At 44.3% G+C, this 15,759-nt stretch overlaps 1 protein-coding gene across 1 annotated transcript; it reads right to left on the bottom strand.

Annotated features, from left to right (window-relative positions):
* Positions 1 to 250: 250 nt before the first annotated feature.
* Positions 251 to 15,665, bottom strand: CENPT (centromere protein T). Its single transcript, XM_042821506.1, has 13 exons — positions 15,535 to 15,665; positions 15,113 to 15,239; positions 13,924 to 14,017; positions 12,444 to 12,577; positions 11,505 to 11,535; positions 10,211 to 10,353; positions 9,337 to 9,747; positions 6,844 to 7,017; positions 5,915 to 6,124; positions 4,142 to 4,238; positions 3,168 to 3,335; positions 2,251 to 2,355; positions 251 to 616 (listed from the first exon to the last, which is right to left on the bottom strand). The coding sequence occupies exons 1-13, from the start codon at positions 15,655 to 15,657 to the stop codon at positions 493 to 495; spliced, it is 1,941 nt and encodes a 646-aa protein (XP_042677440.1). The 5' UTR covers positions 15,658 to 15,665; the 3' UTR covers positions 251 to 492.
* Positions 15,666 to 15,759: the final 94 nt, after the last annotated feature.

Below are 15,759 nucleotides of genomic sequence, written 5' to 3'. Positions count from 1 at the left end.
CTCTTGACATCGTAGACCAGGTTTGCAAAGTAGGACAAGATCCCAAGCTTCAAAGTCCCTGGTCTAGAAAAAAAAATACACAGCTGTAAACAAGGATCATCATCTTCTCAGAAGGCAGTCCATAACTGCTCATTTGAGCACGCAAATGGTTAGCATGGAGAGCACCAGCACAAGTGCCTATAAGGAACATTCTGAAAATGCAGCAGACGTATGGTAACCTTTCAGCTCACCAGAATAAGCAACATTTGTATCGTGCAGAATACACATCATTTTATTTTACAGAGCTGTAAAAGTATTTAAAGATACAAGAATAATAATTGATGGTGAGATCCAGCAGGCTGGCACGATAGCCACAGCACAACCTGAATCAATTCAAGCCCGTGCTGAGTGCATATTGCCCCAGCAGCTGCAAGTGGAAAACCATCACATGGAACCACCTATGGTCAGCTGTGTTTCCACCCCTAGGACATGCCCACTGCCAGAGGGGCACTTTCACTTGTAGGGAATCACTTTATTCCCACTCACAGCAACGGGAATCAGCAGCTTCCTGTACTCCAGAGGGAGGTGACGCTCCACCAGTACATGCAATGGCATCTTGTCTGTCACCAGCCCTTGCCTTTGTTCAGAAAAAAAGAGCAGAAAAGAAACAGAATAGTTAGTGGAAAGAGTTTCCAATAAACTTAATATCAAAGTTTCTGAAGTTTTCTTGCAGTGGCATTTTAGCATTTAACTCCTGAAACACACAGGCTGTGGCTGTTTGCAATAGGAAAGTCATCTCCCTTTATTTGCACACAACTTCCCCACGTGTTCAGTCCCATCTGTGGTGCAGCCCCCCACAGAGATACATGTTTCCCACAGTGAAAGTCAGCACATTGAGCCATGCCAAATGGTTTGAGCATTCCTTTTTAAATTCACAGTCCATGTGACATGGGATAAGTTTTACCATTTAAGGACATGCACAGAATGATGCAATGGAAGCAAACATCCCATTGTCCAGTAGACTTTTTTTTACATGCCATTCACAACTCAGTGGTTGGCATTTTAGAGCTGTGCAGACAGTGTTGTTTTCTAGTAACACCATTTAGCTGACTGGCCTGAAAAAAAAAAATCATTATCTCCCAGTCTCACAGAGAGAAACAGCAGCCTTTATGCATGCTTTCTTTGCAGGAACAGCAGAAATGCTGTTCTTATTTGTTGACTGGTAACAACTCCTAATCTCTTTAGGAGGCAGTGGAAAAGCATAAAGACATTGGGAAAAAGGTAGAACAAGCATACAGAATCCTCAAACCTGGCCAACTAAGTCATCATGTTTCTTGACCTGCTTTATTAATATCAATACAGCTGTCAGCTGGGAAAATGAATTCTCTAGGCAGCAAGAGATTAATTCTTTCTAAGCAGCAGCACCAGCTCCTGGTACTCAAGCCCACACAAAACCATTTACTTTAATCCCTCAAATAACTTGAACATAGCACCTGAAAGAAACTCTTCCAGGGGAAACTAGAATAACAACTTCCTTGACTTCAAATAAGGAGTGGGAAATGCTTCAGGCTTCCAACCCAAGAACAAAACCCTTGTATTTAGGTCGCAGGACAACATAAGTCCAGTCATAAGATGGGGGAGTTGAGGGAGCCCAAAGGGAAGAGCTGCACTGAAGAGGCTCTGAGAACATCCCATGCAGGATGCAGGCCCTCTGTGAGGTCTTGCAGCAGCAAGAAGAGGAACGCTGCTATCAGTATAAGCCAGGCCAGAGAATCTTATTCCTGCTTTGGCAAGGAACAGTCAGTTTGAACTCTATCAGATTTGTTTGGGATTTTGTTTGGAGGACAGTAATGCGAGTGCTTGCAGTCCCCATTTCAGTCACAAGTGCTCTCAGGGATGCAAACAGCCTAGCCTTGCTTACTGTAACTCACCTGCGTTTTCTACGCACACCTTTCATGTCCCAGCCCTTTCTGCTTCAGCCTTGCACACATTCCCCTCCTCTTGCTACCTGTTTCTCAGACTCCTCCTTCATTCCCAACCCTCAACACTTCTGCCTGCCCTCTACCACACTGGCCCTAGAGTATAGAAATTCAAGTCCATAAATGTCTTTTTTTGGGACAAAAAGCCAAGCTGCATCACACAGAACAAGTCACAAGTTACCACACTCACAGTGGAAACACTGCCAGTGTGCATACCCAGGCAGTGACAGTCTTACCAGGCTATCAGTGCAACACAGACCACCACAACAGGTTAATAACACCTTTCCTTTACCTTCTCATGAGGAGTTCCACGTCAGCCATCTCCACCGTCCTCCTCCCTGCATGCTGGCTGTAAGCTTCCAGATCACTACTGATCTGCTTGAAGTATCTCTCAGAGCTGTAGAAGAATTAAAGAAAGAGATTAAAAAAAATAAAATCATCAGGCTGTGGGGTGTACTAACACCAAATGCTCGCCCGCTTCTGTTGGGTAAGTTGTACTGCAGCTGCTCTCTGTGCAGGTCACAGCCTGCCAGAGAAATATGTGGGAGAAGAAACACGACAGTCCTGGGAATGAAGCACTGCATCTCAGCCTCGGCCTTCTGGACCATCACCCAGTAATTCTGGATGTGCCAAGATAGCTGTGAAACAGCTGCACATTTGACAAGCAGAATCCTTCCCAGAACTCCCACACAGGCAAGAACATGAGTTAACTGACAGTCTCATCTTTAACATGGATTTATTAGGCTCTTACGGGGTACCGTGTTGGAACAATCCCCAGATTTTACTCAGGAAGCTAATTTCTAGATTCCAATAGCTGAGAAACCCTGGAGCTGTAATAGTGCACAGCAGGAACAGCTTCACCTTGCTCAGTCTGATCCTCCAGAGCCATCCTGCTCAGAGTGCCAGTGATATCAGTATGCTGTTAGCTAAAGCACTGCACGGTGCACTTGGTCCCATCTGAGACAAATGTCAGAAGTTGCTGCAAGGCAGCATCATTCACTGATAGCCACGCAGCAGCCAAAAGCACCTAGCACATTTCTGTTCTCATTTTCATCACACCTCCTGCAGATTTCCCACCAGCTGAGTAGCGAAGGGCTGAGGGAGAGCCGTCAACTTGTCAGCAGGTCTCTGGAAGAATCTACAGTTACAGGAGGAAGAAAAAAAAGAGGGAAAAGAAGAGGAGGAGGAGAGCAGTTTGCTGCTGCTTACCATTTTTCAACAATTTTATAGGCATCTCTGGTCACTGGCATTCTCACGTAATGGCTAAATATCTGCTTTATCAGCCTGCTTGCTATTTCAGGCTCACGTGTTTTCCTCTGTGCTGCTCCTGAGCTCTTTGGAACTGGCTTTGGAGCCCGCAGTGGCTGTGGGGGCAACCTTAGAGAGAAATTGAAAATTCACACATCATCAGGTGAACATACAGGCAGTAGGAAGAGAACCAAGTTCAGGCAAGACTTATGCTGAATTTGAAGATGTTAAGAACTACCACTTCTTTCTCCCTCAACTGCCGAAATCTCTCATGCCCACTAAGTACAGATTTTGCAAACCATCCTTGTGGCATTCCAGCCTTGGGAGAATTCAGGCTCAAGTTTCCTGAGATAAGGGTGCCAACACAGCAAAAGCCAGCAAGCTATAGTTCACTCTAATATATAAATGCATCTGTGCTATAGCTCTCTGTAGTTTTCACTTCCCAGGAGTGGACAAAGTTTGAGGTATCCCTAGGCCATCTCCATATCTGGAGACAGGAGAGTCTGGTCTGTAAGATACAATCCACCATTCCCGGCAGCTGACAACACTTACCAGGAGTTTCTCCTTTGACACAGTCACCTTCCATGAAAAACATGCTCAGAAAAACTTTACATTATTAGAAATGTTTTGTTTAGCCTTTTGCATTCTTCCTCCCTCAGGCTTTTTTTTTTTTTAAAGTCCTAAATGAAACTACTATTGTTCTCCTATCTAAAATGAAGATCTGCAACACAGAAAGGGGAAGCAAAGTCCCCAGATTCACTCAGTAGACAAGTAAGAAACAACAGAGAAGACTTGTATCTCAGACCAACACATAGAAAACCCAAACAACACACGTTAGATAGCTAACAAGCAGCACCCTGAGCTCTCTGCTCTTGCCATTTGTGTTTCCCAGGCACACTTCCATCAGATCACTGCTGAAGGCTGTTTACACTTACTCAGGAGCAGCAGATTTTACAGGACGTGGAGGCGACAGCACAGGATGCAGTCTGTGGTCTGCAGCACGGACAAACATGGGTGTCTTCATGGAAACTTCTAAGGAAAAAAGAAAACAAAAGGATACCAGCCACCTGAGGAACTAAAATCAGTTTTCCAAATCCCTGCAGCAAGCACCACTGTAGCAGCAGCCAGAAGTCTAGCCAGCTTTGCACAAATCTGGTCTGGTGCCACACTGCCTGCACTCAGGCTATGGCTGTGTGGAACCAGCCTGGCCACTGACTGCTGCAGTTCTATCTGCCCCATCTCCTGCCTCACACACTGGTGGTTTCCTCACTGCCAGCTCCCACCCAGTAGGCTGTGTGGGACCTGCAGGCTGGGCAGGGTCTCAAATGGACACTGGGGCTGATGGTTCCATCAACTTAAACTGCCAAAAAAGTTGCAGCCTTCTTCCAGAGAACTTCAAAGCACGAAAACTACTTCACTGTCATCCTGTTAAATCAGTATCAAATTCTCCTGAGCAGAGGGATGTGTAGAGCAAGAAAGTCACAAGATGAAGGTGAGTCTATGAGCATCTCCCACATTTGCAGTTTCAGAAATTCCCTCCAGCTAAGGCTCAGGATGCAGACAGTACCTTGCCTTTTCTTTGCCTGTGCACCATCTGTAGCAGTTTCATCCAATCTAATCTGCACCCTCTAACTTCAGTCTTCAATCCCTTCGGTTTGTAACAATGAGCAGGAAAGAAAACCTTAACTAAACTGAAATACTGAGCAGCTTCCTGTCTAGGACTGGTGAGAGAAAACCTCTTGTCTGCCAGTTTCCCTCGCAAGCTGAGCAGAGCCCAAGAATCCAGCATATCTGATAACATAACTGAAGTTTGTACTTCACCACCCTCCCCAGGAGGCTGAGGCATCTGTCCTGTGACAGCAGACAAGTCCATCTACCAGAGGTCTCAAGGTACCAGTGGGAGTTAAACTCTGCAACTCAAAAGTCAGGAGCCCTTCACAGAAAGCAGGGCTGGGTGAGCCACTATGGTTCCTCACGTTTCCTCTGAAGAAATCCTGACACGTGCTGGAGGAGCAGGAAGTGGGATGCAGAGGAAGAAACTACTTGTGCTAAGGTTTCTGAGGTAAAATTTACAACTATAGTGCACAGTTCCTCATTTTTAATTCCCGCTTTTCTTCCTCTCTTTGTTCAACAAGATCTGGAAGACACTACTTCCACTGTTCCACCCTATCAGCACTGCACAGATCTCTCCAGCAAGATGTTGAAGGTTACAGATAAGCATTCACACACTCCTTTCACACACTATTGCAGACACCCTACAAACACTTCACAGCTTTTCTCACGGCAAAAGCGTGTCAGATCGATTGCCACCTTCTTATCACAGCTGAATTTCCTCACAATGCCTCAAACTCTGGTAACAGGATTCTTTCAGGATGCCCTTAGTTCAGTTTTTCAGTTCAGGATACATTCATTACACACTGGATGATTTTCAGACCAATGCCAAGAGAGCACTGAGATTCACTACAGGCAATTCTCAGATGTGGCCTTGACTGAACTACATTCTTCCAAATGCTTCCAAAACCTCTTGGAGCAATGAAGCAGACTGATGCAGTAGACTGGCCCTAGGAATATCAGCCAATAGCTTCACCTAGACTATCTAATGGACTAAGCAGCTGATCACATTATTAGTTCTGCTGTTTTTCAACCTGTTGACAGATACCAGGGGATTCTTCAACTGCCTTCTGCTACTTCTACAGATTTCTCCTTACCTTCACTCTCATGGTCTTCTATTTCACTTTCGTTATCAGCAGACTCTTCTTCAGCAGCATCCAGCTCTCTTGTGATGGTCCTATGTTCTATTTCACCTGTTTGCTCAACAGCTTCTTTTAATGGCTTTGCCCCAGATTTTTCAAGGGAGTACGAAGCAGGAGAATGCCTGCCAAGACTTCCAGCTCCAACACTTCCAGCCATCTCCAGCTCTAGATTTCCAAAACAGGAAGAATACATCACTGCAGCAATCATCACAACCAAAGCTGCAGAAAATTAAACCCAACCTGCCATTCCTGAAAAAGTTGCCATCTGTTATATTCCTGCTTTCAAGGATTAGAACATCAATCCATTGAGCTGGGTAGTGAAAGCACTGATGAATCCTCATCTTTTTCCCTTTGCTGCACCTACATGTGCCAAAGTCAGGTGAAAATGGCACTTGGTAACTCAGAGCAAAGTTGTTATCCGAGTTCCTTTTAGATCATCTTCTTTTAATGAAAAGAACTACACAGCTTCTGTGCTATAAGGAAAGGTGGATTTCCCCTCAAAATAAGCATTACCAAAGACTTTGGATGGTATGTTAAAGACAGAAGACCCTTGTAATTTAAGAAAATTAACTTAGATCTAGATTCACCAAAGCATTTAGAGAGTATCAAAGTTGAGTCAGGCAAAGATTGTAATTTACTAATGGGAGATTTGTCAATTAAAGAAGCTTCCAGCACTTATTTATTTCCAGCCACTACTGCCAAGTAGATTTTGGTTTCTACCTGAGCTGTACTGCAGTCTTGCAGCTGAAATGTCAAGATCAGCTGGCTATATTTTCCCCCCAGCATTTAACCTAGACTGCAGAACACTGAGAGAATTAACAAGCAACTCTCCAAGCACTGATGCCATAGTGCAGCTTGAGAGGTCCTAGTGCTACTGATCTCACCAGCTTTGGGCGAGTCCTGGTGCTCAGTGCCTTCTGCTGCTCCTCCTCCTTCCAAAGGGGTCATTTTCATTTTGATTCCAGCATCCTGGGCTGCTGTTAGCTGTGATTCTGATTTTCTTGACAGTTTCTTCTCTGAATGTTCAGAATATTCAGTATCTGCATGGTGCTCTGTAGCTAAAGCAGGAAACTTCATCATCAGTTTCACCAACCAAAAATACAATCAACTACCAGCATCTGGTTTAACAATTGCTAAAATTCACTTGATAAGTAAACACATCAACAGCCATAAACTAAAAATGCAGTTCCCTTCCAGAAATTTACAATGAAAAACATTTCCTCAGTCTGCCACCTATTCAGGGCACACGTCAGATCCCCACAAAGGAAATGTACTTCTCAGTAAGCAAAGACAAAAAGAGTAGATCTTGTAGAGCTAGTTTCACTTTTGGAGATTGCCTGAAAGGCCAATTCTTTTTTCCTTTAAATCTAGCAATACATAAGAGTTTATTCCCAGTCCCTCCTCCCCATTTCCAGCTCATGGGCTTAGATGGCAAAGCACGTGCCTAGATATCCTGAAACTGAACCAGGGACCATCAAAGCTGCCTAAGGCAGCCAGTGATTCTCACTGTGGCCTTTCAGTACTTAAGGGAAAGTTATAAAAGGAAAGAGATTGACTTCTACATGGTAGCATTAGGACAAGGGGAAATGGTTTCAAACTAGAAGAGGAAAGATTTAGACTAGATGTTAGAAGGAAATCCTTTACTCAGAGGGCAATTACCATCCCCCTTCATTCTGCTCAAGGGTTTTCCTTTTAAAATTCTGAGTCTCAGAGCAGCTGCCTTTCCCCAGCTGAGGAGTCCTTACATTCAGTCATTCGCTGTACAGAAACTGCTCCATGCATTTGATGATCATTAATGGTAATCACTTCTCTCTGCACTCTGTTAAACCTGTTTTGAAATGCAGAGCTCAGAGCCACACGCAGCAGTAAAGGTGAACACGACAATCATTTACTTAGTAGCACAGCAGTGTTCACCACTTTATCTTCTTCTCACAGTAATTTTTACAGGTAATTTGCTTTTCTGACCATTCTCCAAGCTCTGAGTTCACAGCACTGCAATAATCCTGAGGTGACTTTCATCATCCTCCAGTGTCACATCCAGTCGATGCCCACATTTCAGTGGTGCACCCAAGCAAAGCAATAACAGGACCAAAACCAAATCAATCAGGAAAGATTACAGAATGCTAATCTCATGCAATTATAAATTTAGGGATGGAGAATAGCTGCTACCCAAGCAAACTAACTGAAAAGAACTGCTCAAAACAAAATGCTGTGTTACCATGGTTAAAAGATAACTAATTTTGCTGATACTCCTAAGCTAGAGTTTAGAAAATGGAATTCCATAGAACACAGGAATTTGTGTCCACACTCACCCAAGGCTTAGGCAATAAATGGGTGCTGCCTGCCAACCTCAGCACACACACAGTGCTTACTGACTTTTTCTATGGCAAAAGGATTCAGAGAAAGCAGAGCATGTAAAAACACACTGTGTATGAAATCCTCTTCCAGTAACAGGGAGGTTGGTATTAAGCCCCAAACTACTGGTGACAATCATTATTACTTCAGACAGGGCAGCCTTGAAGCCCCCGAGGAGAGAAAGATGCTGACAGGTATTGAAGAAAACTAAAGGCTAAACTGGCTTCAATAAATATAGCAAATGTTAACATGTGGACTAGCAAGAAGTGATTAGTCGGACAGATTCTTTGCCAAGAAGGAGCTATTCATCTTTCCTCCAGGAAGATGAGCAGTACTGGGGACCTACAGAATAGAAAAGTTTATTCCATTTGCAGTTGTTGTGAACAAAGCAAATAGGGACAAGGGAGCAGATGAGTCACAGCATGCTTTTAGAAAGGAAATGCTCACAGTGCTTCTGATACAACTCAAGTTATCTCCAAAAACTTAATAATGCATTGCATTAATAAAACCTTGGCTTGGCTTTGCTCTGCAAGCCACCTGCAAGCACAGGCAGCAGCCAATATAGTTGCTTTAAACCTAAGAAAGGTAACAGTCACAATCTAGTATCAAAGAGGGAATTCTTACCCCTTTCTGAGCATCAGGGCCCATCAAACACTCCAAAGGAGATGATCTCTAAGTAGAGATACTCCCCTTGTGGCTCCCAGCTCTTACAGGAGGTTAGGGAGGAGTGGAGCCAGGGCCCAGCCCTTCAGGTGAATTGCTTCCACGGATCTCCAGCAAGATACCTCTGCTTCCACTGCCAACCCTCAAATGAGATCTGGGAAGGGGTGGATCCTGGATCCTTCCAATCACTCAGGTACACTGCTTGCACCTGAGCTCCCCTGGGTTGGCCCTGCCTTCCCACCAGGTGCTCCATCACTGCTTCAAACCACGACTTACCATTTCCACTACCCCTACCAACCCAGTCCCTATGATTTCATATAAATATCTGCAACCCCCAAATCCCAACCCACTGTACTCACTGCCAGCCATTTCTTCTGGCTCAGAGAACTGTTCCATTGGGTCATTCTGCTGGGAGTGATCTTGCTCCTCTTCTCCCTGCCTTGCAGGTGTTTTCTGAGTTATCCCATCAACATGTTCATGATCAGTTATTAAGTCCTTTTCAGAAAATCTCCTGGTCTTTCTCGCATCTGTGCTCACAGCAGATACCAGGCCCTCCAACCTTTCTTCCACGTGAGCAGGATGTGAAGAATTGCTTCTTTGTGCTGAAGTTTTTGAATCTGACAGCTGTGGTTCAACAGCAAGAAAGTTCTGTTCACCAAACTGAGGCTCAACAAAGAGCTCTGTATTATTCAGCACCACTTCTGCATCAGTTCCTATTGCAGTTGTTCCAGTCATAGATGATGCTTGCAAATCCACAAGATAGTCTTGTGCTGTTTAAAAAAGTTTTAAAACAAGTTTTACGTGGGGAAAAAAAAGAGCCCATTGAAAGTTATAGGAATACATGTTTATTACCAGGACCTAGATAATACAACATCTAAGTCATATAACCAAATTGAATTCATCCACAGCAAATCAAACTGTGAAACTCTGTCACCACTCTTCAGTGGCCCAAGCCAAACCACCTCCCCAGTACCTGCAGTTATGAACATAATCCCATACAATATACAGTTTGTGTGGTGTGTAGGCAGAGGACACTGAAAATGCCAAGAATCAAGGCAACTACAGGCGCAGAGCCTTGTTCCAAATCTGGCCTCCCAGATTACACCAGATTTCTGTGAACAAGTTAGTAGCCTTTAAATCCTAAAGTACAGTCCATGTTGCAGCAACTGCTTCTAAAAGTCACCTTATACAAGTCCCTCTGTCCCAAAACACAAGTATCAACACAAAAGAAACCTTTCATTTGCAGCATGTTCTGTTCCACTCCCCCTTCAAAAGCAGCGATGTCAATAGCTTTGCGATTCTGCGGCCTCCGCTGTAAGCCTCTTTTTTCAACAGTGTCTGGTGCCATCACAGAGCCAACTGACATGCGAAGAGATCTGTATAAAGAGAGAGGCAGAAAGCCTTTTCCAAACCCACACACTCCCCACTTGCTCTCAGGTTACAGCCAGGAGGCTGTATAATAATAATACTTCACAAAACTCTCAGCTAAGAACAACAAAGCTCCAAAGATTACGTGCCAGTCTACTTGAACAAAATGAAATCAGACCCTTTGCTTATCTGACATCAGAATACGTACCACAGGAAACAGATGGTTTTACAGCCTCCTACATAGAGAGGGCTGCAACTGCCAGCATAACTGGCAAAAGGTTCAGAAGTCTTTAAAAAATAGAGTAGAATTTACTCTGAGAGTAAAGGTGTCCTCAAGATCACAGTGAGTTAGAAGGATGGTGATCAAGTGCTGTCAGTACTGACAACAAACTACAGCTGCCAACAAAATAAACTTTTTGAGGTAAGAGCAAAAACAGCAATAAAACAAATATGGGGGGGGAAATATGTTATCTGAATGTACGTATTTTGTATCTTAATGAGACTGGCCAGCTCAGCTATCTCTTGTTCTTCTTCCTAGGCAGCCCAATCAAAAATGGGATTCAGGATAAAGGAGGATTTAAAAGATAGGAAGAGTGGTACTCAGCCTTCTGAATCACTTTGCATGAGACAACGAGCAAGGACTGCAGTGAGAAACAAAAACAATTGCTAACTACAGCAAAGTACAGGTGTGACAGAAGAAAATGTCTTGACTTGCCAAAAAGCCTTTTAAGCCCAGAAAATGAAGTCTGCATTGCTGCAACTGATGTGATGAGTCAACAGGTTAGAGATAACAGTAGAGATAATGAGTTAACAGGTAGAGATAATACTCCAAGGTATATTAAGCATTGATTTACTATGGGGAAGAAAGGGAAAAAAGGAATGGCCCAAGGAAGCAAAAGGAGGAGACACGACACCTGCACAAAAAAAGCAGAAGCAATGATAGCAATACATGCCAGACTTGCTGGGTCATGCAGTACAGGGGCCACAATTGTGGAAAAATACAAAGCATGTGGTATGACACTTCCACTCCAGTAATGAAACATGAGGGATGATTGTTATGATTAACACAGTTCTTTGTCATATACCCAATTATCTGTAACATTGCTCACAGTTACAGAGGTTATGAATCAAGGCAAGGGATTTTTTCTTTTAAACTCACCGAACCAAAGTGCTGTCCAATGATGAATGAGCTTAAAAAAAAAAAAAAAAGAAAGAAGTTGGTTACTCATTAGTTAAAGAGCACTGATCTTGCCCACGTTAGTAAATACTAGAGCACGTCCTCTCTACTTTTACAGCATTGCCTATGTCTTATCAACATGAACACATGCTGGACAAAAAAATGAGTCAATTTTCTGATCACAGGTGAGTCAGTGTGGGATTCAGCTCCAGATTAAGACAGCCAAGCACAGGCATCCATGTTCCCATTACAAACACCATTCACCAGCTATACACACCTTCTGTGGGCTGGGCTGAATCACCCTCTAGGCTCCAGTGAGCAGATCTCATTTAAGCTTTAAGAGCAGTTCAGCCACCTAGCGTACATGCAGACACACGGATTCAGAGATCTGTAAGTGGGAGCTGAATCCCATCTTAAAATTCTATTCCACTTGGTACTGCCAACAGAATACATAAACTAAGGTGAGGTGTTTTAACCTTCTGTCTCTGCTCAACTAAAAGAAAAGTGTATTCAGAAGTTTTATGTTAAGGGAAAAAAATATTCTAATGTAAAATATTGTTTCCTTTATAAAATTTCCCCAGGACAAGGGCTGCATAACTTACAGGACATAACTACAACAAAATCTCTCTCTATATTTTTTTCCTATTTTCAGGTTTCTGGAATTTGGAGGAGACAAGGACTGCTTCCTTTTGCTGATGTTTCAAAATGCAAAAGAGCACCAAGCTGAAAAAAGTCAAGAAGCCACATTCAATAAGGACAGAGCCTGTGACTTGGATTTAAAAAAAAAAAAAGTTGCTTCACATCCCCTTCTTTGCTGTCTTCATTGTACAAGATGCTGCAGTCTTGCTTCCCAGCTGAGAAGTTATTAGGTGCTAAATTGCAGCAGATCACAGAAATGTAAAAGTAAATGCAGATCCTCACCCTGCTTCCGAGGAAGCCGCTTGTCTGCTGCTCTCTCAAATTCAGACACGCTGAGTTTCTTTCTCTTCCTGGTCACGGGGAATGCAGTGACAGATGGATCCTCAGCAGCAAGGTCTGGCAGTTGCAGTTCCACCCTATCAAAAAAAAAAATCTGGCCTTTAGTACAGGACGTTATTATTCAGTTATATGCCCCGTGACATTGCTCGAAATTAAATGGAAATTATTTGTCCTTTCTGTAGCAGAAATAATGAACTAATTAATCAAGGATTAGCTCAGCAAATATGGGAAACTGTTGTTCTTGCATACTAAAACAAATTTTGCTAGGTAAGAGAAACAAAACTTAAGTGCATATTCAGAAGGACAGGGATGAGAAACTTCAGGCTACGGTAGAAGTCTGGGCTCCCAAAATATTCCAAAGCTCTCTTCACCTAATGGCACACAGAAAGGCTAGGAGGAAAAAGGAAAAAAAGTCTGCACTTATTTAACCTTCAGCAACTAGCGGAATGTAAGTCTGCAGATATCCAACCACCTGATCTTTTAACACAGACTGATGAGACATACATTTCAAGATGTGCAGGAACTCCAATAGGCAAAATCAAGGTCCTGAGATGACACTACTCATCTGGTTTGATTTTTAGAAAGGAATGAAGTTACAGCACTCACAGCAAACCCAAACTTCCTCTATCAAAAGAGCAGACAGAAGTTTGCTTAGTATTTTACAGGACCTGTTTTAAGTTGTTTACTGGCAATGCAAAAGTTCAGCTATAAAAATCACACTATTTATAACAGGTTACTTTATTTTGCAGTAAACAAAAATGCAGATGAGTGCCTAAAGTGGTCAGAGCAAATGACTACCTCCCACCACTAGCAGCTTTGCTTGATTTTACAGTGGAAGGCTCAGGCCTGTAGCAGAATGGAAGCTGAACATGAACAAAAGCACATGAACTTTGTGCAAATCCCACCTGCAAACCACCCTACAGGAGAGCAAGTAACCCCACAGCAGCCCAGTACAGGGACAAGAAGCAGCAGTGACACTGTAGAAACAACAGCAGCAACCTGTTTTCTGAACCTAAGAGAGAGCAGTCAGTCATTCCCACACTTTACGCCCCAGTGTCTTCAGCACACAGCCTGGAGACTTGCAAAGATCCAAGAGCTTTTATTGTAGCCTCTATGATAGAAAATTTAGCAGAGACTTCCATCAGAAGACTTTTTGTATCCAGCAAGCACTTCCACTGTAAAAGGCTATTAAAAGTCTGCATTTAAAAAGGAGGACTAGTACAAACACGAGGTATCTACTGTTCACTCCCAGTGTACTTTTGGTACTTTTAAAGCTGAAAAGATTACTTCTGAAAATCACAAAACACAAACCTGACTGCTGAAACAGAAGGAATCCTGCTCCTCAATTCCAGCAGAAAAGAAACTGCAGCTACATTTGGTAGTGTAAAAAAACAAACAAACAAACAAAAATCAAAGTGCTCACGTGCTAGAAGTCCTCTGAGATGGAGGCTCTGGTTGAGCATCTTCTCTTTCTTCCAACTTAACTGTCTGAAGTGCTAGAGGTGACACTTGTGGTTCTGTCAACAAAACCAAACATTCTGGTTTCCACATCTCAAACTGGAAACAGTGTCAAAACGCAGCCTGGGACTTTTCAGTCTAGAGAAGAGAATGCTGAGAAGGAGTCTCAGAGCTACAAGTATCTAAAATGCAGGCATCAAATCTGTGGGGGCTGACTTTCTCAGTGGTGTGCAGCAAGGGGAGAACAAGGGGCAATGGGCAGAATCTGGAACATAGGAAGTTGTATACCAACACAAGGAAGAACTTTCTTACTGTGAGGGCAACAGAGTGCTGGAAGAGGCTGCCTAGGGAAGTGGAGAAGTCTCTTTCTCTATTCAAGACCTGAATGTTTTCCTGTGATACTCTAAAGGTCCCCTCCAACCCCCACAATTTTGTGATTCCGTGAAAGTGTCAAAACCACACTATGCTCTTAAAATTACGTTTATGGACAGGTTAAAACAAAGACCAAGTGCAAAGCATTTGGATTCCCCTCCTAGGAGAGCTGGCACATAGGCTGACAAACCAACGCTGACAAATGGCAGCATCAGCGTTCCACCATCTACAGAGCTTTGGTTTGCCACTATGAGCAGCAAGCACCTCTGCACCTTACACAACATCTCAGGGCAGCAGGCAGCACTGGGGCTGCCAGGGGAAAAAAAAAACAACAAAGATAACCTTCAACACTTTTCATCAATGGAAGACCTGGTGTTTGAAGCTGCATGGCATAACAGAATCACAGAATGGTTCAGGTTGGAAGGGACCTCAAGGATCGTGAAGCTCTAACCCCTCCACCACATGCAGGGCCACCAACCTCCACATTTCATAGCAGCCCAGGCTGCCTAGGGCCCCATCCAACCTGGCCTTGAACACCTCCAGGGATGGACGGGACATCCACAGCCTCTCTGGGCAGCTGTTCCAGCACCTCACCACTCTCATTGTACACAACTTCCCCCTGACATCCAACCTCAATCTCCCCTCCCTCAACTTCAAACCATCTTCCCTTGTCCTGCAGTTATCAACCCTTTCAAAGAGTTGATTCCCCATTGATAATCTTGCACAGCTGCCATTTGCTGCACTTCTACTCGATGCTTTGCTAAGAACAGGGATCTGCTCACGGTTCTGGATGATCCTCCTCAGCATGAGGCGCGGCGTGGCGTTGTCCAGCTCAGACAAGGCATTGGGCCTGTACCTCAGCGGGGTGCTGCTGCCGGCCTTGTTCTCCTTCCCTGAGCCAGATCCGCTCTGAGAACAGACACCAAAAACACGCAGCTCAACGACCCGCGGCAGGGATGCACTTTAGCATTAAAATCACCCGTATCTACCTTCAAATAAAAGCCGAACATGGCTTATAGCACACCTATCCCAGATTCCTATGAGGAAACTGTGCAACTTTACTTCGCAAAGCTTCCAGCTGAAAACAATCCCGCCCTCGAAGCTCGGCTCGAAATAACGCCTCTCAGACAGCAACCCCAAGCTCACCTCCCCTCTGCCCCGCCACAACCGCCCAGAAAGAGATGAATAAAGAGCTCTCTCGTACCGCAGCGGACACGACGGGCTCCCGCTCCTTTACCCGAGCCCGGTGCCTCGGAGACGCCCTGACAGCGACCCTTGGGGTGCGGACCGCCTCGCGATCGGCTCGGAGCCCGGCCCTGCCGGCCATGGCGGAGCCCTCAGATAACCGTCGCGTCGAAAGCCGCGCGCGCACGGCGCGGTCTCGCGAGATCTCGCGACGCCCGACGGGAGGTGCCACGCCGCGGGGCAC

This window comes from Centrocercus urophasianus, unplaced genomic scaffold (assembly GCF_019232065.1).
Source record: "Centrocercus urophasianus isolate 14NV4802_14NV808 unplaced genomic scaffold, USGS_Curo_1.0 seq_2, whole genome shotgun sequence".
Classification (NCBI taxonomy): Eukaryota; Metazoa; Chordata; class Aves; order Galliformes; family Phasianidae; genus Centrocercus; species Centrocercus urophasianus.
Note: the sequence above shows the minus strand (reverse complement) of the source record. Positions and strands in the feature narration are given on the sequence as shown.